Here is a 22699-nt window from a genome sequence, read left to right on the forward strand (position 1 = left end):
TTCCATCCTTTTCTGTTTTCTGTCTGTGCACACATCCAGATATGCACACACACACACACACACACACACAGACACACACACACACACTAAAATAAGTGAGAGAGAGAGAGAGAGAGAGAGAGAGAGAGAGAGAGAGAGAGAGAGAGAGAGAGAGAGAGAGGGGCGGGGAGTAGTAAGCGTTGTTGGACATTTCGAATCTCCAAGCTGAACTAGGAGACTCTGCCTAGGGCCTGGAAGATTGACAATCCTAGAAGCCACTGGGTGTATTGTGTTTTGGTCTAGGTCATGGGTTGGGAGAGTGGAAAGGATTTGGGACAGGCAGGGAATAAGATTCAAGAAAGCTGTGGTTGATACAAGAAATGGAGCTCAGGGAGCAGAGGGTGCCCTCGTTGGTCAGTCACCTTGTGCCTTCCTTGTCACCAGAACTAGACATGCTTGCCTACTGGGTGTGAGGCAGTACTCAGCCAACAATTTGCTAATCCCGTTTCTCTGCCTGTTTCTTTTCCTCTGTTCTCTTTTAGAAGCGGAGGCCAAAAAAGCATGTGAATGGCTCCGGGCCACAGGATTCCCTCAGTATGCTCAGCTTTTTGAAGGTAAGGCCACTAAATTGCTCTCCCTTCCCTGTTCCAAAACCTGCTTGCTCTGGCAGCTTTTCATCTGCAGAATGGATAAAACACATGCCTACTGCCGCCACACAAACACTCCTGTGCATCCTGATCATCTTTGTGCAGGGAATTTACTCCGGGTGCTCAGAACTCTCTATGAGATTGTACTCTACCTCTGGTGCTTCTACCTCTGGTGCCAGTCAGGTTTTAAAGGGATGCCCCCAGCTCCCCACTGCCCCGCATCCTGCTGTTGTGTGTCCTTCCTGACGACAGGAACTGTGCATCCTGGTGGCTCAGTCTTGGACCCCATTTTGCCCATGGCAATGGCCTCACATCTCTTTTCCTTCTCTTCTCTTTATTTTTCTGGGTTCTGTTCTTAAGAGTTCCAGCCCTCACTTTGCTCTTCTCTCTCAATAGTATTTGGTGCTAGTAGCCACTCCCTTTTGTCCTCTGAACTACTTCTTCATGTCTGCCTGCTGCCTGTCAGTCTGTTTGCTGCCTCTGCTTCCTCGGACTGGCACTCAAACATTAGGTTATCCCAGGGCTCAGCCTTTTGCTTTCCCCACATTTCTTCGCTATGAGATCCTCATTGATCTCCAGTGACAGCTCCTGAAGGGGTCTGTCCAGGCCTCATTTCAAAGTTTCTGATTTCCTCTAATGAGCCACCAGTTTAATGTCTTTACTCTAAGACCTTTAGGTGCCTTTGGGATTTTGCCAAGCCAGAAACAAACAAACAAACAAACAGACAAACAAAACCTCCTAAAGGCATAGCCATCCACCGTGTTCCATATCCAGGAATTATCCTGAATTCCCTTCTTCCCCATGGCCAAGCATCCTGCAAGCCTTTTCTTCTGAATGAATTCATTTCTTAACTCCTCCGCTGCCAGGTCTGCTGGGATCCACCACTGCTCACTCAGACTAGGGTACCAGGGTCCTTCTTGACCTCCATGCTTCGATTTCACTTCCCCAGACCTGTCCTTGGCAGTGACTGACCATGCAATTCAGGTACTTCGATAAGTGGAATGCGTGCCAGTACCACACTCTGGCTAGCTACCGTTCTCCTATTCTCACTGGGCTCTTTCCTACTTGCTCTAATCCAGGGCTTTCCCTCATCATAATCTTGGTCATTTTATTTCTTCTGGACAAAATGCTCTTTCCAATTTCTCTGCTTAGCCACCTTTTTCTCAGTCTTCAAGTCTTGCTGTCTCCGTCTCTGTCTCTATCCCCCTCCCCCTCCCCCCTCTCTCTGAAATCGCCCCTAGAAAGCCCTGGGCTATCTCTATCTCATCAAGTAGTCACACCGCCACAGCCAGCCACCAGCCTCTCTTTGCCTCTTTGCCCTTTCAACCTGCTCAGACTGTTCATGGCCTTTGTGTTGTTCATCTAGGTTTTGCACATTGTTTCTTGCCTGGTTCCTATGAGAATGTAAAGCTCCCTGAAGGCAGAGACCCCGTTTCTGTGTTGCTCACCACTACTTTGTGCTGTGCTCAGTGACTGAATGTGTGATGGGTTTTTCTCTCTCGCTCCCTTTTCTCCTGATGTCTTGTTTTTTCCTCTCCTTTCCCTGAGTCCTGAGAAGATGGCTCGCACTGCTCTGGAAAGACATTGTATGGCTACACGCAGTCTTCTCTGTCCTTGTTCCCTCCCTACATCCCATTATTTGCCTTGGACTGGCAGGAGGTCCCCTGTCTGAAAGCTCAGGCTTTGAATGAAAAACTCAAGTTGGCCCTTGGCAGCCATGGAGAGTCTCAGGCCTGTCTGGCCCTGGGCCTTCTTTACTTGTTTCTTCATTTCAGCTCAGGTGTCCAGAACATTCTTGAGATTCTCCCTCAGCTACCAACTCTCACCTCCCCGGGTCTTCTTTGCCTCATTAACTTTCGTTCCCCGTGACACAATACCTGAGATAAAAAGCTGGAAAGGAGGGAAGATTCACTTGGCCTCGGGGTTTTCATCCATGGTTGCTTGGTCATGTTGCTTTGGGCCTGTGGCCAGGCAGAACATCATGGTGGAAAGTGGACTGGAGGAAAGGTCCATGCCTCAGGGTAGGCTAAAGAGGAAGGGTCCGAGGGATAGTGTGGACAGGGATGAAATTCTGATACCCATCTAATGACTCAACTCTTTCCACTGGGCTCGACTTCTTAAAGGCTCCACCACCTTCTAGGCACCTGCAGATGGGGACATAAGCTTCCATCCCATGCCTTACACTCTGCAGCATGGTTCTCAAGTTCTAAAGGCTTCTCACCCTTCCTAATGCTGCCACCCTTTAATACAGTTCCTCACATTTTCCTAACCCCAACCGTAAAATGAGTTTGTTGCTACCTCATAACTGTAATTTGCTGCTGTTATGAATTGTAATGTAAGTATCTAGTATGCAGGATATCTGATATGGGACCCCCTATGGGGCTAAGGTCTAAGGCTTAGAGAGACTTTAAGAACCAAACCCTGCCACCTCTATTGTATTCCTAGGCTCTCTGTCTGCTGTGGCCCTTGCCTTCTTGTTTGCTTTCTTCCTTGCCCCAACCCCCACAGGTCAAGTAGAGCTGGAGCCATTTCTGATCCCTTGCTAGACTCATCATTGCTTCTTTCCACCACACAGAAGGTGTATTCCCCCTGGATATTGGCTCTGTGAAGAAGGACTACAGTTTTCTGGACCAGGACTCTCTGGGGGCCCTGTGCAGGTAGGGGGCTGAGGGCCAGACCTAGGAAACCTTGAGCCCAATTTTGTGCTTCTTTGTAGAAAAGACAAACCGCCTTGCACCTTCTATTAGAAGGCCGCATAATTTATGAACGAGGCTCATTTTCTGCAGTCACATTGCTCATTATAGTTACTGTATCTATGATGCCCTCCTCTACCCCGTCACTGTAGCTAGAAGATCCAGATCTGGTCTTGATTCAAATTCCTCAAAGCATGCTTTGCACTCCGTCTCTTTCGACTGAAACCAGTTCTGCTGTTTCCTAAGGCTAAACCATGATTTCTCCTTGAGTCTATTAAAGTTGCCTCAGTGGCTAGCCCCTGTTTTCTGCTCCTCCTTCCCAACAAAGCCATCCTCTCTACAGCCCCCAGAGTCACCATTTTAAAGCCCCAGGTAGGCACCCTCTCCTCTTTAAAATCTGCCGCTGCCTCTATGCAAAAATACAAACTCATTTCAGCATGTCACCTTTGACACCCTTCTTTTGACCTCCCTTAGCTTTGAGCACACTCTCTCCTGCTTCTTTGTTGACTGACTGTGGCCTTCCTTCTTTACCTTGTCACAGGCTCCCACAGAAGTCTGCAATAGCTATTCCTGCTTCTTTTATCCTCAGTGTCCCGTCTCTGCTTTCCAGGAAGCCTTCTGAGACTGTGCCCCATCTCTTCCTGAAAGTTCCTGGTCTCATCCTCGGTGTGTCTGCTGTCCCTTCTGCATGCTCTGTTCTTGATTTCTATATCTCTCAGTACCCAGAAGACAAAGAGGCTCTAATCTTCCCAGCATCATCCTTAAGACATCATGGACACTAATCTTAGAAGAGTTTTGACCACTTGACCATGGGAAATGGTGGATGGCATCTTGCAAGTGTCTTGGTAGGCTATTTCAGGCCCTGGGGAACTGAGGACCTTGGGTGAACACATCCTTTGTGTTGCAGGAGGCTGATGACCCTGAACAATTGTGCTTCGATGAAGCTTGAGGTTCATTTTCAATGCAAGCAGGTGAATCCTGGCAAGGGGTGAGGTCATGGTACCTGGCACAGTGCTGCAACATGCGCTTGCGAACAAGCTCTAACATGGGGGTGGAGATGCAGGGAACTCCTGTACTGCAGGTCCTATGAGATGGCTTAGGCTTTTGGTGAGCATCACCTATAGGGACATGTGCGAGCAAGTACCCTGGCTCATGCCTGACTCTACTCCGTACTCAAACCACCTCTCCCGTTTGTTTATGTCAATAACTTGATGTAGTGATGGCCTCCCTCAGAGAAAACCACTTACCTTCACTTGGTTTGTCATAGCTAAAATTCCTTGAACAGAAGAAGGGACGGGACAGTGTAGCAGAAAGGTCATTGGCTCGATGGTATTAGAAGTCAGGATTACCATAGCCTAACCTCCATAAAATCTTACTCCCTTGGCCCCTAGCCTCATTTTTACCATCACTAAAATGAGTCAGGCAAGTGGATTGATAACTGTCTAAGGCCCTCCCATAAAGCCTCTTTGTATACAGCCTCAAAAGTAAGCCTTATGGCCTCATTGTTTCTGTGGGACAAATTTTGTTGGTTTCCTCTGGAGCTTTCCCTACCAGAGGCCTGCAGTCAGGTAGGGTAGCCAAACTGACAAAGCACTGCCTGGGGACACTTCTGTCACTGACAACTAAAGTGCCCTTTGGCAAGCTTCAACTCCTGTCTGGATGTTTCCTCCCCTTGCCAAGGAGAAAATGGATTAGAAAACTCTAAAATCCCCCCCCCAGCTCTTAGATACCAGAATTTTAATCTAAAACTAGAGCCAATGAACATTTTATAATCTCTTTTATTGATGTAACCATGACAACAGATGATGTTAGGCAAATGTCTTCTGATTTGAGTCACATTCCCTATCTGTGAATTGGGGACAGTAGATTAATTAGATGACTGTCACTATACATCTAGATTCCATCTACGATTCCTAGTGAAGAGCCAGCTTTCTGTTCCTACTCCATATCCTCTACCAGAAGGCAAAGCTCCTCACCCCACCCTACCCCAAAGCACTTGGCAGCAGAGTAGGGCACAAGTAGGTACTTGTCTGTTGGGCTTCTGTGACCCCTCCCTATGATGCCTCCCCAGGATGACAACTCGGAAGAGGAGGAGCAATGCACCATTAGCAGCCACTGGGCCTTTGAGCAGGAGAGCAAGTGTGGGTCTCTCATGGGCTCTTCTGCCCTGCTGGCCCCACCAAGCCCTAGCCTCCTGGGGACCTCAAGCTGCGAAAGCGTCCTCACCGAGCTTAGCGCTGCCTCCCTGCCAGCCATCTCCGTGAGCCTTTCACCAGACTCAGCAGACCCGCCCTTGTTAGGTCGTGTCCCCAGCCCAAGTAACCAGCCCTTCCTTAGTCCCCCCCAAGGCCAGGAGAGTTCCCAAGACAAAGTAAAGAAGCATTATTCTAGAAGCTTCCTCAAGCACCTCGAATCTCTGAGGAGGAAGGAAAAGGGTGACAGCCGGCAGACAGAACCTGAGCAACGCCTAGCCACTTCAGAAAAGGCCACCAAAGCTTCATCTTTCCGCACTTGCCGTGGCTTCCTGTCAGCTGGATTTCACAGGGCCAAGAACAGGGTCACCACTTCAGCCAGGGTCAGAGATGGTGAGACTCAGAAAGCCTGGGAGGCTTGGCCTGTAGCCACATTCCCGCATCCTCAGCCCATACGCAGGCGTGACTATCTGGTGCATGTGCCTGGGGACCATAAGCCAGGCACGTTCCCTCGTTCTCTGTCCATCGAAAGCCTTTGTCCAGATGAAGGTCGTCCCCTGGCAGATTGGCAGTCAAGTAGGTGCTGGGGTTATGAAGGGCGCCGGGGCTCCTGTGGTTCCACAGGCAGCCATGCCAGCACTTACGACAACTTGCCTGAGCTGTACCCAGCTGAGCCTACCCAGGCCGAAGCGGAGGCTGAAGCCGAGGAGGGTGAAGGCAGCTATGCCCATCTAGATGACATCCTGGAGCACGTGTGGGGGCTACAGCAACGGGTAGAGCTGTGGTCTCAGACCATGTACCCAGACCTGAGGCCTGTAGATAAGGAGGAGGAAGAAGAGGAGGAAGAGGAGGAAGCCACATCATCAGTGGAAGTAGCCACAGCGGAGGTGGAAGATCTAGCTCAGGCAGAGTCTCAAGTCCACAGAGGGTTCCCAACCCAAGTCAAGGAGGAAGTCCCACTGATAGTCCTGGATCAGGCCCCAACTGTGGTCGAACCGTTGGTACAGGCCGAGGCTGAGGCTCCAGCTCAGGCTCAGGATCTTGAGCAAGAAGCTAACTCAGCTGCAGAGCCTATTTCTGCCTCCAGTCTGTCTGTGGAGGAAGGGCATTCCATTTCTGACACAGCGGTTTCCTCCAGTGAGCTTGACAGTAGTGGCAACTCCGTGAATGAGGCTGATGCTGCAGATGCCCCGGCAGGACCACAAGCATCAGTACCCCGTGAGCGTCGTGACTCAGGTGTCGGGGCCTCGCTTACCAGACCTTGCAGGTAGGAGTTTGGAGTAGGGATGGGGTAGGGGTCCCTTCTCAGCCTCTGCCTTCTCTCTCATCTGCTTTCCTAGTTGTAAAGCCCAGGGGAAAGTTCTTGGGGGGGGGGGGGGCAGGAGGTCATTTCCAGTCAGCCAGTCCCAAGAGAAAAGGAGACCGAGTTCAAGAATCCAGAGTTCTAAGTGTTCAGTATGAGCTCTAACGCTGGTGTGGCCTTGAGAAAGTGGTGCCTCTTCTGGTCCTAGTTTCCTCATGTTAGCAGCAAGGGTGTTAGAGATGGCCTCTGCTTCTCAGCTTTGATGATGACAGTGGTTTGCCATGGTAGCCCAACAGGGTCGGGACTGGCACTGTCTCTTGGGACTAAATGGGTCTGAGAACTTGGTGCCACCCTCCATGGGAGCTTTTTGAACCTTGGGTGACCCAAAGGTTGAAGCCAAGCATTTGACACCCCAAAGCACTGTAGTAGCAATCATCGTATCCCCACTTCCCTTGACTTCCTTTCTGGGCAGGGATGGGATGGGGCTATTAAAACAACAAAGGGACCAGAAGGACATGGCCTTCTCTAAGGCCTAGTAAACCGGTGTCTCAGGTACTCTCTACCCCTCTCCCTTCAGGAAACTTCGTTGGCACAGCTTTCAGAATTCCCACCGACCTAGCCTCAACTCAGAGTCCCTGGAGATCAACAGGCAGTTTGCAGGCCAGATCAACTTGCTTCACAAGGGCTCACTGCTGCGGCTCACTGGCTTCATGGAGAAGTACACTGTACCCCACAAACAGGCCTGGGTATGGTGAGTGCCTCTTGAGCTGTACAGGACAGGAGCTGTGGACTTTCTTAGATTTTATGCCCTGGGAGCACAGCCCAGAGGCAGAACAGACAGGCAGGCTGAGCCCACAAGCCAGTGGGGTGGTACTGTTCCAGGAGGCTGGGCGGTGGGGGGCAGGGCCGGGAATGGGGGATGCTGTGTTAGAATAGACATGTTCTGGAAATCCCCAGGTCCTCCAGCTGTCCTTTCTCCTTCCCACCCTCCCTACTGCCACCAGTGAGATTGCCCTAAAGTATACTTCGGTTGTCGTGTATTGAGTAAATAAACAGCCTTGTGGCTTCCCGTTGTCCGTATTCCTTTCTGTCATGATACTCTCATGTAGCCCCATCCTTCTGGCCCTTTAGTCACCCGTTCTCAAGCAGTATCATTTGACAGCCTGTGGGACTAGTTGCCCTTCTCTCTGTGCCTTCGTTCATGCTGTCCTTTCTGCCCGGAGTGCCTTTGCCTTAGTCCTCCTATGGGACAAGAGTGCTCTGTCCTGTACTAGTCTGCAGAGTTACCACCTCCACTCTGTAGGCCTCTCTAACTTAGTAGGTGTACTCCTTCCTAATGGCTCTTCCTCTAACTTCAAGACTTACTGTGGGCCACATGAATTACCGCTACGTTCCTATGGCTTTTGCCAGCTGAGGCTAAAGCAGGCGTTCACTGAATGTGCTTTCTGAGAACATAACACGTTCCCTGGCTCTCACTTCAGGACAAGAGACAGCGTTCAAGGCGAGTTCTCTTTTCCTGATTTCTTGTTTAACCCCCACACAGGTCAATGCCCAAGTTTATGAAAAGAAACAAGACCCCAGACTACCGGGGACACCATGTATTTGGGGTGCCACCCCTCATTCATGTGCAGCGCACAGGCCAGCCTCTACCCCAGAGCATCCAGCAAGCTATGCGCTACCTACGAAGCCAGTGCCTAGACCAGGTGAGTCCGCCTCAGGGAGCCCGCATGGAAGGTGGAAGGGATGCTGGGAGGTGAGGAAGGCCCAAGGCTGACTGCTCTCCCCTTTCTCTTGGGTTCAGCTACTCACCAGAAACCTTTCCTCTCCTTGCAAGGCTCAGCAAGTTTGATGCCAAAGTTCCTTTCCTTTCTTTATAGCTGGAGCCTTCTGCCCACTTTGGGGGCAGCTTCTTTCTGTCCCAGGCTATGTAGTCTTCCTATTCTCTGAGACTACCTTAGCCTAAGGCCACCTGTTCACCCTCACCTCCATGACAACCATCTTTCTCTTTGGCACCAGGCTGTAAACCAGCTTCCCTCTTGACTCACTGAGTCAATCAGGAAGCCCGGCAGGCTTCCCAGTCTCCAAGGGGGCCTATGTTGCCGACATCCCCGTCCCGGGCTCACAGTTTCCCTTCTCTTCTTTCCCTCAATGGGTTAGGTGGGCATCTTCCGCAAGTCTGGGGTCAAGTCCAGGATTCAGAGCTTACGCCAAATGAATGAGAGCTCCCCTGACAACGTCTGCTATGAGGGCCAGTCGGCCTATGATGTGGCTGATTTATTGAAGCAGTATTTCAGAGACCTGCCTGAGCCCATTTTTACCAGCAAGCTCACCACCACTTTCCTACAAATCTATCAGCGTAAGTCACCCGGACCCCTCCTTAGTAAACCTGCCTGATCCTGAGGGCTTGTGGGAAATGAACCTGGCAGCTGGCTGCATGGGCTCATGGGAACTTTTACTCTCTGGATTTGAAAAGGCCCTTGGAGAGGGGCCACATTCTACGACTGACTCCCTCAAACCTAGTCTTGGTAAGGTAGGCTGAGCCCCCCCCCCCCCGAGGAAAGGGCTTTCCCAAAGGCTGTCCTGAGATTAGAGCAGTGCCAGATGTCGCCAGCAGCGACATCACAGAGCCCATCTGACCCTTTCCTTTGGAGACTGTCAGGCCTTGTGCATTCTGGAAAACAGGAAGCTTGCTGCTGGTGCTTCTGGGGAAATAAAGAAGGCCCTTGTGCCTTTCTCGCCCTACAGTCCTCCCCAAAGAACAGTGGTTGGCAGCTGCGCAAGCTGCCACCTTGCTGCTTCCTGATGAGAACCGAGAAGTGCTACAGACTCTGCTCTACTTCCTAAGTGACATCGCCTCTGCTGAGGAAAACCAGATGACAGCTGGCAATCTGGCGGTGTGCCTGGCACCTTCCATCTTCCACCTCAATGTCTCCAAGAAGGACAGCCCCTCACCCAGGTGAACCGGGGAGCGCATGCTAGGGCCAGTCCAGGAGAATTTGGCTCCATGGGTTTTTGCGCCTTGGGGAGTTACCAGTGCTCCTCTTGCCCTCACCTGAAGGGGTTTTAGCCTTAGCCTCTGTGGAGCAGGCCTCTCCTAAGAGATGCCAGATGGTTTTATGGTCAAGACAGGCAAACTGGCTTCCCAAGAACTAAGAGACGGCTGTCACCCATCTTGTCTTATACCTTCTTGCCATTGTCTTATCTCCTTCCAGGATCAAGAGCAAACGCAGCCTGGTTGGCCGGCCAGGCCCTAGGGACCTGAGTGAGAACATGGCTGCCACCCAAGGCCTATCACACATGATCAGTGACTGCAAGAAACTTTTCCAGGTCAGTCAGGAAAGGCTGTGGTCCTGACTATCAGAATTATCAGGCCTGACCTCTGGACTCTGTATCCGGGCTCTCTAGAGCAGTGGTTCTCGACCTGTGGATTGCGACCCCTCTAGCAAATTTCTATCTCCCCAAATACTGACATTACAATTCATAACAGTAATAAGATTACAATTATGAAGTAGCAACAAAAATAATGTTATGGCTGTGGGTGGGGTCACCACAACATGAGGAACTACATTAAACGACTGTATCATAAGTTTGAGAACCACTGCCCTTGATGAACAGAATTGATAGAATGAATATATATATATATATATATATATATATATATATATGGATTGAATAGCTTTAAAGGCTGTGATCTGACTAGTCCAACAATGCTTGTCTCCCAGTAGAAAGGCCAAGAATCTGGTTCAGTCCATGAGGCTGCCCTTTGATCTATGTTGGAATCCTGAAATGGGTTGTTCTCAGCCCAGTGAAGGAGTGCCTCAGCAGCAGGAGGGAGAAACTTGCCAGCAAGCGTGAGGGCACGCAGGAGAAAAGCAAAAAAGCCTCTTTTGCACGTGTCTTTCCATGTGGGCTGCCACAAGAAGGGGTGGCCAAGACTTTGGGTGGGTCTTCTAACCTCAAATGACCCAGGTTTTGGGGTGGGTCTTCCCACCTCAAAGGAGCCAATAAAGAAAATCCCCCACAAGTATGCCCAGCTGCTTGGGTTTTCGTTGATTCCAGTTTTAGTCCAGTTGACAACCAAGATTAGCCATCCCAGACTCAAAGTCGGGCAAGGAGCCCAGCCTCACACATACTCCTCAGACTCTTCATCTGTGACCCTTCTCCCTCCATTTCTTATCTGCCTCACTGCAGTGCAGTAGCCGTGCATCTCCATTTATTCTCAACACTGACATTTGTGGGATACCCTACACCCCCACAGCACCCACTCAGTGTGTGTGTGTATGTGTGTGTGCGCCCTCCCAGGTGCCCCAGGATATGGTGGTGCAGCTCTGTGGTTCCTACAGTGCAGCTGAGCTCAGCCCTCCTGGCCCAGCCCTGGCTGAGCTGAGGCAGGCCCAGGCGGCTGGGGTGAGTCTGAGCCTTTACATGGAGGAAAGTGTGCAGGAGCTGCTTCGGGATGCTGCAGAACGCTTCAAGGGCTGGACCAATGTGCCGGGGCCCCAGCACACAGAGCTGGCTTGTAGGAAGGTGAGCATCACACTCTCCATTCTGTTGTAGGCTGTGAGAGAGCACTAGGCCTGTCCTATAGAGTCGCTCTGTCAGCCTGACTGGGCTCCTGCTTGGTAGTTGCGGGCATAACAGTCAGCTGAAGGAGTCAGGAACCATATGAGGCCACTGTATCTTTCTGGGGCCACCTTCCTGAGTTCTCTTCTACAGCTCTACTTCCGACTGACTCACTGTCACCATGCTGTAGTTCACGGAAATGCCTGGGTCTTCTTTGGTCCCGGGCAGGCAAAGCTCCTTGGAACCCCCTCTGGGTTTCTGTTTCTGTTGTCCTGCTACCTGGACTGATATGCCTCCAAGTTAGCACCTCTCCCAGACTACATTTAGATGCCACATTATAGAGCTTTCTCTATCCAGTGCCTTCAGTCTCAACTAGGGCTGGAGGTGGCTCCTGAGACTGCCTCTTTGTTAGTAGCCTTGCTTTCTCCGGGATGCCCACCTTGAGTGGCATTGTAAGCCAGACATTTCCTGTATATAGAATGACCATGACTAAACCTTCCCCAGGGGGTTAAGGTAGGAAACTGGCAAAGACCCCGGCACATGCAAAATACATTGATGGCAAATCCATTAAGGGTAATCACCCCCCTTTATCTTCCCCCACCCAGAAATACCACACGTTATGCCCACATTGTCCATAGGCCCCCCGTAAGCATCTGAATGTATGGGATTCATCTTTGCCTTGTGCTCTAGAGCAGACTAGGAAGCAGGCATATAGGAAAGACAGAGAAGTATGGGTACAGGTCAGATTGGGTCCCGGTCTGGTCAGTCAAGAAGCCCAGGAGCCATAAGAAGGGAGCGCCAGGCCCTGCAGTCTAATGACTGGCATGAATTTGGAGTGCTCTCACTTTGATAAGTGTTTCTATCCCTACCCATTTGGCTTGTAGGCACCAGATGGGCACCCGCTTCGAATGTGGAAAGCATCCACAGAAGTGGCTGCCCCTCCAGCTGTGGTGCTGCATCGTGTCCTTCGGGAGCGGGCCTTGTGGGATGAGGACCTCCTGCGGGCCCAGGTGCTGGAAGCCCTGATGCCAGGTGTGGAGCTGTACCACTATGTCACTGACAGCATGGCACCTCATCCTTGCCGTGACTTTGTGGTGCTCAGGTGAGGCATTCCTGTCACCTTCCTGCTGTGCTTCCGGGCCCAGAAAGGTGGGCCAAGGGTCAGCAGCAGGGATCTGAACATAGTGCTTTTGCCCTTTCATGTTCCAGGATGTGGCGCTCGGACCTGCCTCGTGGTGGATGTCTCCTTGTCTCTCAGTCCCTGGATCCTGAGCAACCCGTGCCAGAGTCTGGAGTGCGCGCCCTCATGCTCACTTCCCAGTACCTCATGGAACCCTGTGGCCTGGGCCGCTCTCGCCTCACTCATATTTGCCGCGCTGACCTCAGGTACCACCAGGCCTGGGATGCCTGCCTCACCCCCTTGGCCCTGAGCCCATCCATTGCCCTTACCCTATGTCAGTGATACCCAGTGTGGGAAAGACTTCCTCTCTCTCTTGGGCAGAAACCCCATTTCTCATATCTGCCTGCCTCTTCCTCCCCAGGGGCCGTTCTCCTGACTGGTACAACAAAGTCTTTGGGCACTTGTGTGCCATGGAAGTGGCAAAGATCCGAGATTCTTTCCCAACCCTTCAGGCAGCTGGCCCGGAAACCAAGCTCTGAGTCCTAGGCTGACATTGCTCCTGCCCTCAAAGAAATGAGTGGGAATATGAACTGAGAAGCCTTTAGGGACCCAGCTAGGCCTCGGTGGCCCTATCCTCTTGCATCCTAATGCTACTCTGCACACACACAAGAAAAGAGGGCGTAGGTACCCTACCTCCACCCACTTTCATCCCCCATATTACATTCTGATCTCACAAGCAAAGAGAATCTTGTTAGTGGCAAGAAGATCATTGCTGTCCACCTGACCAAGAAGACGCTGCTGTATCTGGAGGCCCAGCAGGGGAAGAAGGTGGAGAGCCTTGTACAGCCTGGGCTCTCTGCCCTACCAACTAGCCAGGCCATCTTGTTTGGTGCTAGGGTTCTTTTGAGTTTGAATATGAAATGCCTTTGGGGCCAACATTGACCCTGAGTACAGGTCTGGAACACCAGATCGGGTAAGCACGGGGACACAACGATCACCACAATCCATTTTATATGTGAACATGATGCTGACCTTTCTGAAGACTGACAGTGGCCCTATGGGCCCTTAGTAGGTAACATGACAAACTGGGATATCTTGGGATATGAGGTTAGAGGACCTTTCTTTCTCAAGCCCCAAGAAACCACTGAACCACCTTCCCCTACTTTGACCCACACTTTATCCATTACTCCCTCGAGTTGTGGGCAGCCTTTGGCCACTCATGGCCATAGATACACGTGAATTAGCTCATTCCCATGACACAGGCCAGGCCAAAGCTGACAGTGGCAGCAAAATATACAAATGTATCCTCATGCCTTTTACCCACAGTGGTGGTCTATAACAACAGTCCTTTTGGCTGGAGAGATGGCACAGTGGTTAAGAGCAGTGGCTACTCTTCCAGAGGACCTGAGTTCAAATCCCAGCAATCACATGGTGGTTCACAACCATCTGTAATGAGATCTGATTCCCTCTTCTGGAGTGTTTGAAGACAGCTACAGTGTACTCATATACATAATAAGTAAGTAAGTAAATAAATAAAAAAATAAATAAATCTTTTTAAAAAAGCAAAACCAAGTGTCCTTAAAAAGAAAAAGAACAGTCCATTCCTAGAGTAGAGACCCTAGAAAAACACAAGGAAGGGCTTACCTTACCCATCCTGGGCTTGATGCCAGTCTGATCTACCCCATCTAGTGGTTATGCTTATTCATATAGAAACCTAGCAGCCATTCAAAGGCCAAGTGGTGCTTTCTTTGTCTTTGGCTGAGTAAACCAGATTGTGGTGGGTTGCAGCATCGTTGTGATGTTAATCCTGTTTTCTCTGTACCTATAAATACTGTACAACCAAAATATATATGTGTATATGTATATATATACATATGTATATACCTATACATATACACACATATTTGCATGCACACACAGCTACTCCCTCTTGAGTGCATTCTAATCTCTGGATGGGAGCAGGGTCTGCCGGGCCTGGACTAGCACACTTCTGTTCTAACGAGAGAGGAGAGGTGAAGGGCAGGCCACAGCAGTTCCCTCTGCAGAATAATAAATCAAGACTGGAGATGCACACTGGCTCTGGAGAGTTTGTTTTGCTGAGACAATGGGCTGGGCGCTTGGGTTGCAACTCATATCCATAAGTCACAGATTGTGAGCTTTTACCTTCCCTTCTGCGGACACCCCAGCATATGGTGTCAGGACTTGGGGTAACACCATCGGAAAAAGCAAAGGCCTTTCTTTGGGAAGGTGACTGTGAAGGCAGGCAGAATTTGGAGAAGCCAAGACTTGGACAAGAACTTCAACCTTCATTCCATGACTAGGCTAGGGACCTGGATTTGAGCATCAGTTTTCATTGTGACCTCAGGAGTCTGGAACAGTTCTAAGCTCTGCCTCAGAGCTTTCTTTCCACTCCTTTACAGCCCAGGCAAAGCAGAAGTAGTAGGGGTACAGGCCTAAGGTTTGGGGGGGGGGGTTCTATACCACATACACAACACTTAAAAGAAGGCTGGGTGCCTTGAGGCAGCAAAGCATTGGGATATCTAAGCCAGGTTCTATTTGGTCTCCCCAAAGGAAAGACCTTTACCAGTTTGCTGTGGCCATAAAACTTCTAAGTTCTAGGCCATTGGCCTGACTCATCGAAGCTGCTGGGATTTTGGGCACTGTGAGAACTCTTCCCTTTTTCTGCTGCTCCTCTCAGGGAATGTCAGACACCCAGACGTGCCCCCAGGGCTGCTGCTGAGGGCCCCTGGGGTAGTAGGATGGGCCTGGGAGATCATTCTAAGATTAAGGGGCATGGGGTTGTTTCAGGGGTGGGGCTTCAGAACTCGATCTCCTTGTACTTAGAGCTGATAGACAGAAGAGCATACTGGTTTCCTTAAAGTAGATGGGAGTTTGGTAGTTGATGATTCTTCATCTGACTCTTATGTAGTAGAAGTTATCTCTCCAGCTTACAAGTTTGATCCTGCCTGAGTTGATATCACTTAAAAAAGAAAAAGAGAGAGAACAAGATATATGAATTGCATCAAAACAATAAAAGTGAGCGGACTACCCCGTCCTCTCCAAATGACATCTCCAGGTTCACCTTCTCACATTATTAGAATGGAGTCCTAGAACTGGACAGACTTTCTGTTGAACTCCATAGTTAGGAGGATTGTTTTTCCTTTATTGAAATTTGTGCTTCTGCCCAAAGTGCTCCACACAAGTGTTCCTGGCACGAGGCAGGAGATAGAGTCATGAAGGCGTATGGCGAATTCCAACACGAATTGCCAGATTCCGAGTTCATGAAAAGACTCTTCAAACATTCGGCAAGTTTGGCAGCAGAAATGGCGGTAGCAGCAAAACAGGCAAAAGTGGGGCAAGCAAAGGGGAGGTCGTCAGAATCTCAGTTGCTGTTCCAGAAACAAGGCAGCACTGTGTGGCATTCAAGTCTGTGAAGCCACTATGGTAAACTGAGTCATCCTGAAAGTTGGTCTTATACAACTGTTGACTATATATATATATATATATATATATATATACATATAAACTGTTGTACTTGGCACACAAGGAAACCCAGCTTTTATCCCCTGCCTCTATGAAGTCAACACTGATACAACTGAAAAATGACATTAGTAAATTATATGCGGCACTAGTGTGCATTGTGCATATTAAAAGAACTGTCAATCCAGGAAAAACAAAACAAAGCAAAGCAAAAGCAAACTAAAGAAAAAAAAACATAAGCTCCAGGGCAAAGGTCAAAAGAAAGTAGTCATAAAACTTAGATTTCTGAGCAACGCATGTATAGTCATTTTCTCAAGAATCGCTGAGTGTGCTTAGGAAAACCAATCAGAGCTATGACATCACTCAGGGACAGAATCAGGTGAGATTAATCAGTATGCAGCTTATTCCTTGGATGAAGGCTTCTTAAATGGCACACCACTGTGCAGACTTTGGACTCCTGTAAGCATCTGCACTTACCCGGGAGTACTATTAGCCTAGGTGCAAAAGGCCTGCTGCCTGTCACAGTTCAGCTTCATCAGAGCTCCAGTAGGGGGCCTATGAACCATGATCTGTCATATTCCTGGCTCCAGGAGCATTCAGGTGGGAATCCTTTAACAGATATCACAACCAGCCACAGCCAAAACCGACTGGAGTCACCGGTGATTCAGTCACCTCTATCATGACCTTACCTTGTCTTGCTTCTACTCGCCAGGACCTATCTTTGGCTTTTCATTATCAGTGATGCGTGGGACTTTGGGAGGGAATCAGATGGGCAGAAAAACACTCAGCCTCTGGCTTTGGGGTGGGCAAAAAGGTAGCTTTAGGGTAGAGGGAGCATATCAGGGGTGGGCTTCCAGGACACATGGCTTCACTGTCAATAAGACAGATAAGGAAGATGGGCCAGGATCCTGGAAGAAATATCTGTCCAGCATTCTATCAGCAGGGTCCGGTGCCCTGGGTTGGCTGCCAGGGTAGAGGGATCCCCAGGCAGGCCCTGTTGAATCAAGAGAGCATGGGGTGGAGAGAGAGGCTGGCAGCTCAGGCTCAAGTTCCACATCAGGAGCCCTCCTCCGTGGTTTGAGACCTTCACAGGTAGTCATGGTCCAAGTAACCCATCAGGGTTCTGTACAGCTGCACAGCCAGCCTGCATCATACTTATCTGTGTGCTGCTTGTAATCCTTCAGGGACACACCTCACATTTCCTATGCACCAACACTTCCTGTACGGCTTGGGACCCCATGGAGCACTGAGTCTGAGAACTGACATGCCAGGTGGTGCCAGGCTGCTGGTTCTCAGTCTCATGCAGTGCCCTCAGATCTATGAGCCTTGGAGGTTAATGGGAACAACACATGTCCCCGTTCAAGTGAATCCAAAGCAGATGGCTGAACTCCCTCTGAGGGTCACACACAGCCTCTGAGGTTCAGGAAATGGGAGTTGGGAACCTCAAAATCATTCTTTTGTTCTAGCCCTGTGTCTTGCTTGCCTAACTCTCAGAGCCCCGATTCTCTCTTCTGTGGATGGAGAGGACACCACCACATGCAGAGGTCAGAGCAGTCAACCACTGCTCGCTGACACCGCCCGCTGTTCTGTCTCTCGCTGCTGATTGGTCTTGCTGACACTGGCTCGCTCCTCAGGCTGGTCATCCCTTCCTTTCTAGGAGAAATTCAATCCCTCAATTAAATCCTCAATTAAACCCCTACCGGATTCTGGAGGGTAGCACGGGAGAGAGCACAGGCTGGCAAAGGACCAGGCTGCTGGACAGTGCAGTGCCACCAAGGGGGACAGAGCTTACTTCCTCCCCACCTCTCATGCCCGGGTGGGAACTCAGGACCAGATGGAGATAATCACAGCTCTCAGGTTTCTCTGGGGATCTAGACTTCCACTTCCTGATGTGGAATCTACTTACAATTAAAGGGTCCAGTTAAGGAGGTAAGAAATGTAAGTTCAGCACAACAGGCTAGTGAGTCATACAAGCATGTTTGCACGCAGGCCTGCAAGCCCACCAGGCTGCACTTCCACTTATTGTATCTCTGTTGCTCAAGGGTGTGGCCATCCTCTAGAGCCAGGGCGAGGCACTCCGTGCCTCTTGGGCCCGGTCCTGCCTGGTGGTGTCCACAGCCACTCCGTGTTGCCCGGAGTCCACAGCCGTACAGGTGCTGGCATTGGCCTCTGAGCTTGGGTACCNACGAAGNNGCTGTGCACACGCACTGTGGCAAGAGGTCTAGGTGGGTGTCACAGGCACTGCGCAGACACTGATGGGAAGCTTCGCACTCAAAAAGGAGGGCATGCTTTCTGGGCTGTGCTTGCAGTTGCCCCTAGTAACAGGAGCTGCTCAGCAGGCTGGACCAAGCAAGCCTGTGAGCACTGGGTGGCAGGGAAGCTGCAGCCTGGAGCCATCCTCGGTATCGGCCACAAGAGGGCAGTGGTACTCCATGGGGAAAGAGGGCCACAGGAGCTAGGAAGCTACTGCCAGTAAAGCCCACCCACAGCTCCTGCCCAACAGGCTGTTCAGGCTCCTCTGGTTTCTAGACCTTTCCCTGCCCAGGGTGAACCTGACCCTGGCTCCTCAGTTCTCTGAAATCCCTTGAAATAAGGAGGCTCTTTTCCACGGAGGGGCAGCGATTGGTCCAACAAATATTTACCGTGCATTTAATATGAGGTAGCTCCTGTTGTTGCACCAGGCATAGTCCAGGGACTGATGTCAGCAAAACCCCTGTCATTGCTGAGCAAGCATTTTAGATGAGGAGCAAATGGTCAGTCATCTAAATAGTGAGCGTGTTTGAAAGTGACCACTGCTTTGGCAAACCGCAAAACTTGAGAGAGGTAGGCATCAAAGACTATTTTGCTTCCACTGGTTTATCCATCCATCCATCCATCCATCCATCCATCCATCCATCCATCCATCTGTCCATCCATCCATTCACCCACCCAAGCACTCAGTCTTCCACTCACCCCACTCTACATTCACCCAACCTGTGAATTGTCCATCTGTCCACTTAGTCATCTACCTACCTGTGCTGGCTATGCTTATGTCAACTTGACACAAGTTACAGTTATCTGAAAGGAAGGAACCTCAATTAAGAAAGTGTTTTCATAAGATCCAGCTGTTGGACCTTTTATTAATAGGTGGAGGCCCAGCCCATTCTTGGAGGTACCATCCCTGAGTGGTGGTCATGGGTTTCATAACAAAGCACGTTGAGCAAATCACAGTGAGCAGGTCAGTAGCACCCCCCTCCATGGCCTCTGCATCAGCTTCTGCCTCCTGGTTCCTGCCCAGTTTGAATTCCTGCCCTTACTTCCTTCTATGATAAACAGTGATACACAGAAGTGTAAGCCAAATAAACTCTTTCTTCCACAACTTGATTTTTGGTCATGATATTTCATCACAGCAATAGAAATGCTACCTAAGACACCACCCATTCAATCATCCATCCATCCATCCATCCATCCATCCATCCATTTTCCCACCCACCCATCCATCCACTCATCTACTCCGTTGCTCATATTCCAGCCACCCATCCACTCAACCCCTCAATCACCCACCTGTCCATCCACCTACCCACTCACTTGACTGTCCATCTAATCACCCATCTATCCCACATGTGTATCCACCTGTCTGTACATGCATCAGATTGCCTCTTGATCCATCTTCTTTCCAGAGAAGCAAGGGGAAGAGCAGGTAGCAAGGTCAGCAGGGCCCCTGATGAGATGAGCCCTCAAGGTTCCGGGTTCAGTCCTGCTTCCCCCTCTTCATGGCTCCTTCTGTCTCCAGCCCCTGTTCTCCATGTCTGTGGCTCCATGGCTCATCCTATGTCTTTTTTCCTTCTTGATTTGGGCGACATTCCCTCTTCTGTCCATATCCACATGTACTGTTTCCACTCAATCTCTTTAATGCTCAGAGTCGTCTCAGGCATTTCTGCCTCCGAAACCATCATTTCCTCCACCTTCTGTCAACTGACGACCAAACAACCAGTCAGGTCCGCATAGTGCAGGCCTTTCTGCCACCGTATCCAGCTTTTCCATGTTCATCTCCTCACTCATTTCCCATGCAGTAAGCAAAGTCTGCACAGATGGAGGTAGGACCTGATTTGAATTCAGAAGACACTGTATTTGACATTTTTTAATCTACAGAGCTCTGAACAAGTTATTTAAACTTTCAGATCCTCAGATTCCCCAGGTAGTAAGGAAGGCTCACAAGGAAGTTGAACAATGTATAGTGTTTATTGCAGAATGCTACCATGCTGTCCAAGGGTAACTAAACATCTAAATATATTTTTAAAGGTATTATTTACCCATTTTAGTTATTTTTTGAGAGAAGTCTAACATTTGGAATCCCCAGAAGTCCCTTTAATTATGTATAAGATGACCTTTAACATCTTCATGCTCCAATTACAAGCTTATAGCATGCCATGCGTGGCTTTATGTGGCTAGGTGGTACAGGGGATCAAACCCTGACTCTAATGTAGATGAGGCAAGCATTCTACTAATTAATCAAAACCAGAAATCCAGAAGTTACTGAATCTTAAGACCTCCTGAAAACTCAGCCACCAGGTGACTGACGCTCAGCTCAAACATGCCATCCTGTAAATTTCAGAAGATTTGTTTGATCCATCCTTTCTCTGGATGACGACAGTAGCCTGCATCTTTATCTATGTCTCCATCTTCCTTGTGTCCTTACTCCCTCTTAGGATTCTTGAGGTATCAGCCCTTTGATCACAGGTACTCAGTCATCTGAATGTATAACATTCACTGGCATTCAACGCATTTGCACTGCATCTCTCTCTTTAGTTTCAAACATTTTCTTTCCTTTTTGCGTCAAAAGGTTTTTTTGTGTATGTGGGTGCAGCGAACTTTATTGATGGTATTCAAGAGAGTAGGGAGGGCTCTTTACCCCCCCCCTGTTATTATGGGGGTCTGGGATAGAAATTGTGAGGGAGATGCTCAGTGTTGGGGTCCGAGTTGGGATAGGGACTCCTCAGCAACCCAGGGCCTCTCTCTTGCTCTCAGGGTCCTTGCTGGGGTGGGTGGTCCAGGGTTTCTTACTCCTGAGAAGCTATGGAGGCCATGAGGTCCTAAATGAACTTTACAAAGTTGTCATTGAGAGCAATGCCAGCCCCAGCATCAAAGGTGGAAGAATGGGAGCTGCTGTTGAAGTTGCAGGAGACAACCTGGTCCTCAGTGTAGCCCAGGATGCCCTTCAGTGGGCCCTCAGATGCCTGCTTCACCACCTTCTTGATATCGTCATACTTGGCAGGTTTCTCTAGGCGGCATGTCAGATCCATGACGGACACATTGGGGATGGGAACACGGAAGGCCATGCCAGTGAGCTTCCCGTTCAGCTCTGGGATGACCTTGCTCACAGCCTTGGCATCACCAGTGGATGCAGGGATGATGTTCTGGGCAGCCCCACGGCCATCACGCCACAGCTTTCCAGAGGGCCCATCCATAGTCTTCTGAATGGCAGTGATGGCATGAACCATGGTCATGAGCCCTTCCACGATGCCAAAGTTGTCATAGATGACCTTGGCCAAGGGGGTTAAGCAATTGGTGGTGCAGGATGCATTGCTGACAATCTTGAGTGAGTTGTCATATTTCACATGGTTCACACCCATCATAAACATGGGGTATCAGCAGAAGGGGAGGAGATGATGACCCTTTTGGTCCTATCCTTCAGGTGGACCCTGGCCTTCTCCTTGGTGTTGAAGACGCCAATAGACTCCACGACATACTCAGCACCCACATCACCCAATTTGATGTTAGCAGGGTCTCGCTTCTGGAAGTTGGTGATGGGCTTCCCGTTGATAACAAGCTTCCCATTCTAAGCCTTGACTGTGCTGTTGAACTTGCCATGGGTAGAGTCATACTGGAAACACGTAGACCATGTAATTGAGGTCAATGAAAGGGTCGTTGATGGCAACAATCTCCACTTTGCCATGTGGAGAGCAGACAGCAGCCCTGGTAACCAGGTGCCCAATACCGGCAAAACTGTACACACCAACCTTCACCGTTTTGTCTATGGGACAAGGCTGGCACTGCACAAGAAGTTGCGGCTGTCTCTGGAACAGGGAGGAGCAGAAAGCCAAAAGTTTTTGGTTTTGTTTTAAATAACAAACAAATACAAAACTGAAAAACATACCCATGTCCATTAAGCAGTCAGTAATCCAGACCCTTTTCAATGGCAATCATTTACGCAGTTTCTGTCTCTAGGATTTGCCTGTTCTAGGTATTTCAAACAAATAATTCACACAATATGAGATTATGCTTGTCCTCTTTCACTGAACTTAATGTTTTTGTGCTCTACCCATGTGATGGTGTATATTTATGTATTGATCTACTCCTGCCTTTTGTCTCTCTCGTGTGAATAACGCCCACTACACACATTTGTAACCTCAACTTTATTTTTCCCTGTGTCTGTCTCTCTGTTTCTCTCTGTATCTGTCCCGTTCTAGCTGTGTGTCTCTCTGTCACTCTCTCTGTCTCTCTCTTTCTCTCTCTTCTCTCTCTCCCTCTCTCTTCTATGTCCCTGCTTTTCTTATTCTGCCTCCTGTATTACCTGTCCTCTGCAGTTCTCCCCTCTCTCAGAGATAGCCCTGGCCAGGTCCAGTCTGCTGCCCATGTTCACGCTACTTCTTTCTCTCTGTGCTCTGGACTCTTCCAGATATCTCTGGCTATTCTCAATCTCTCTCTCTCTCTCTCTCTCTCTCTCTCTCTCTCTCTCTCTC

At 49.7% G+C, this 22699-nt stretch overlaps 1 protein-coding gene and 2 pseudogenes across 8 annotated transcripts in view; 2 read left to right on the forward strand and 1 right to left on the reverse strand.

The window, feature by feature from the left end:
• The window catches only part of Stard8 (StAR related lipid transfer domain containing 8), a 74183-nt gene extending 59615 nt beyond the window's left edge, over positions 1-14568 (forward strand). For 4 of the 8 annotated variants that reach the window (XM_029534257.1, XM_029534262.1, XM_029534260.1 and 1 more), the window contains 11 exons: positions 522-593; positions 5391-6778; positions 7392-7565; positions 8358-8517; positions 8972-9170; positions 9560-9770; positions 10027-10141; positions 11117-11341; positions 12262-12479; positions 12587-12763; positions 12919-14568. In XM_029534257.1, the coding sequence (XP_029390117.1) occupies positions 522-593; positions 5391-6778; positions 7392-7565; positions 8358-8517; positions 8972-9170; positions 9560-9770; positions 10027-10141; positions 11117-11341; positions 12262-12479; positions 12587-12763; positions 12919-13036 (3057 nt within the window). In that variant the 3' untranslated portion in view covers positions 13037-14568. Of the gene's footprint in view, positions 1-521; positions 594-3201; positions 3284-4226; positions 4291-5390; positions 6779-7391; positions 7566-8357; positions 8518-8971; positions 9171-9559; positions 9771-10026; positions 10142-11116; positions 11342-12261; positions 12480-12586; positions 12764-12918 lie in introns of all 8 variants that reach the window. The other 4 variants (XM_029534256.1, XM_021187427.1, XM_029534258.1 and 1 more) reach the window with 2 other exon arrangements.
• LOC110314423 lies at positions 13575-15945 on the forward strand (annotated as a pseudogene).
• Positions 15946-21049: 5104 nt separating this feature from the next.
• On the reverse strand, positions 21050-22593 carry LOC110314425 (annotated as a pseudogene).
• Between the last annotated feature and the right edge of the window lie 106 nt (positions 22594-22699).

The sequence above is a fragment of the Mus pahari genome, chromosome X, assembly GCF_900095145.1.
Source record: "Mus pahari chromosome X, PAHARI_EIJ_v1.1, whole genome shotgun sequence".
In the NCBI taxonomy this organism is placed as follows: domain Eukaryota; kingdom Metazoa; phylum Chordata; class Mammalia; order Rodentia; family Muridae; genus Mus; species Mus pahari.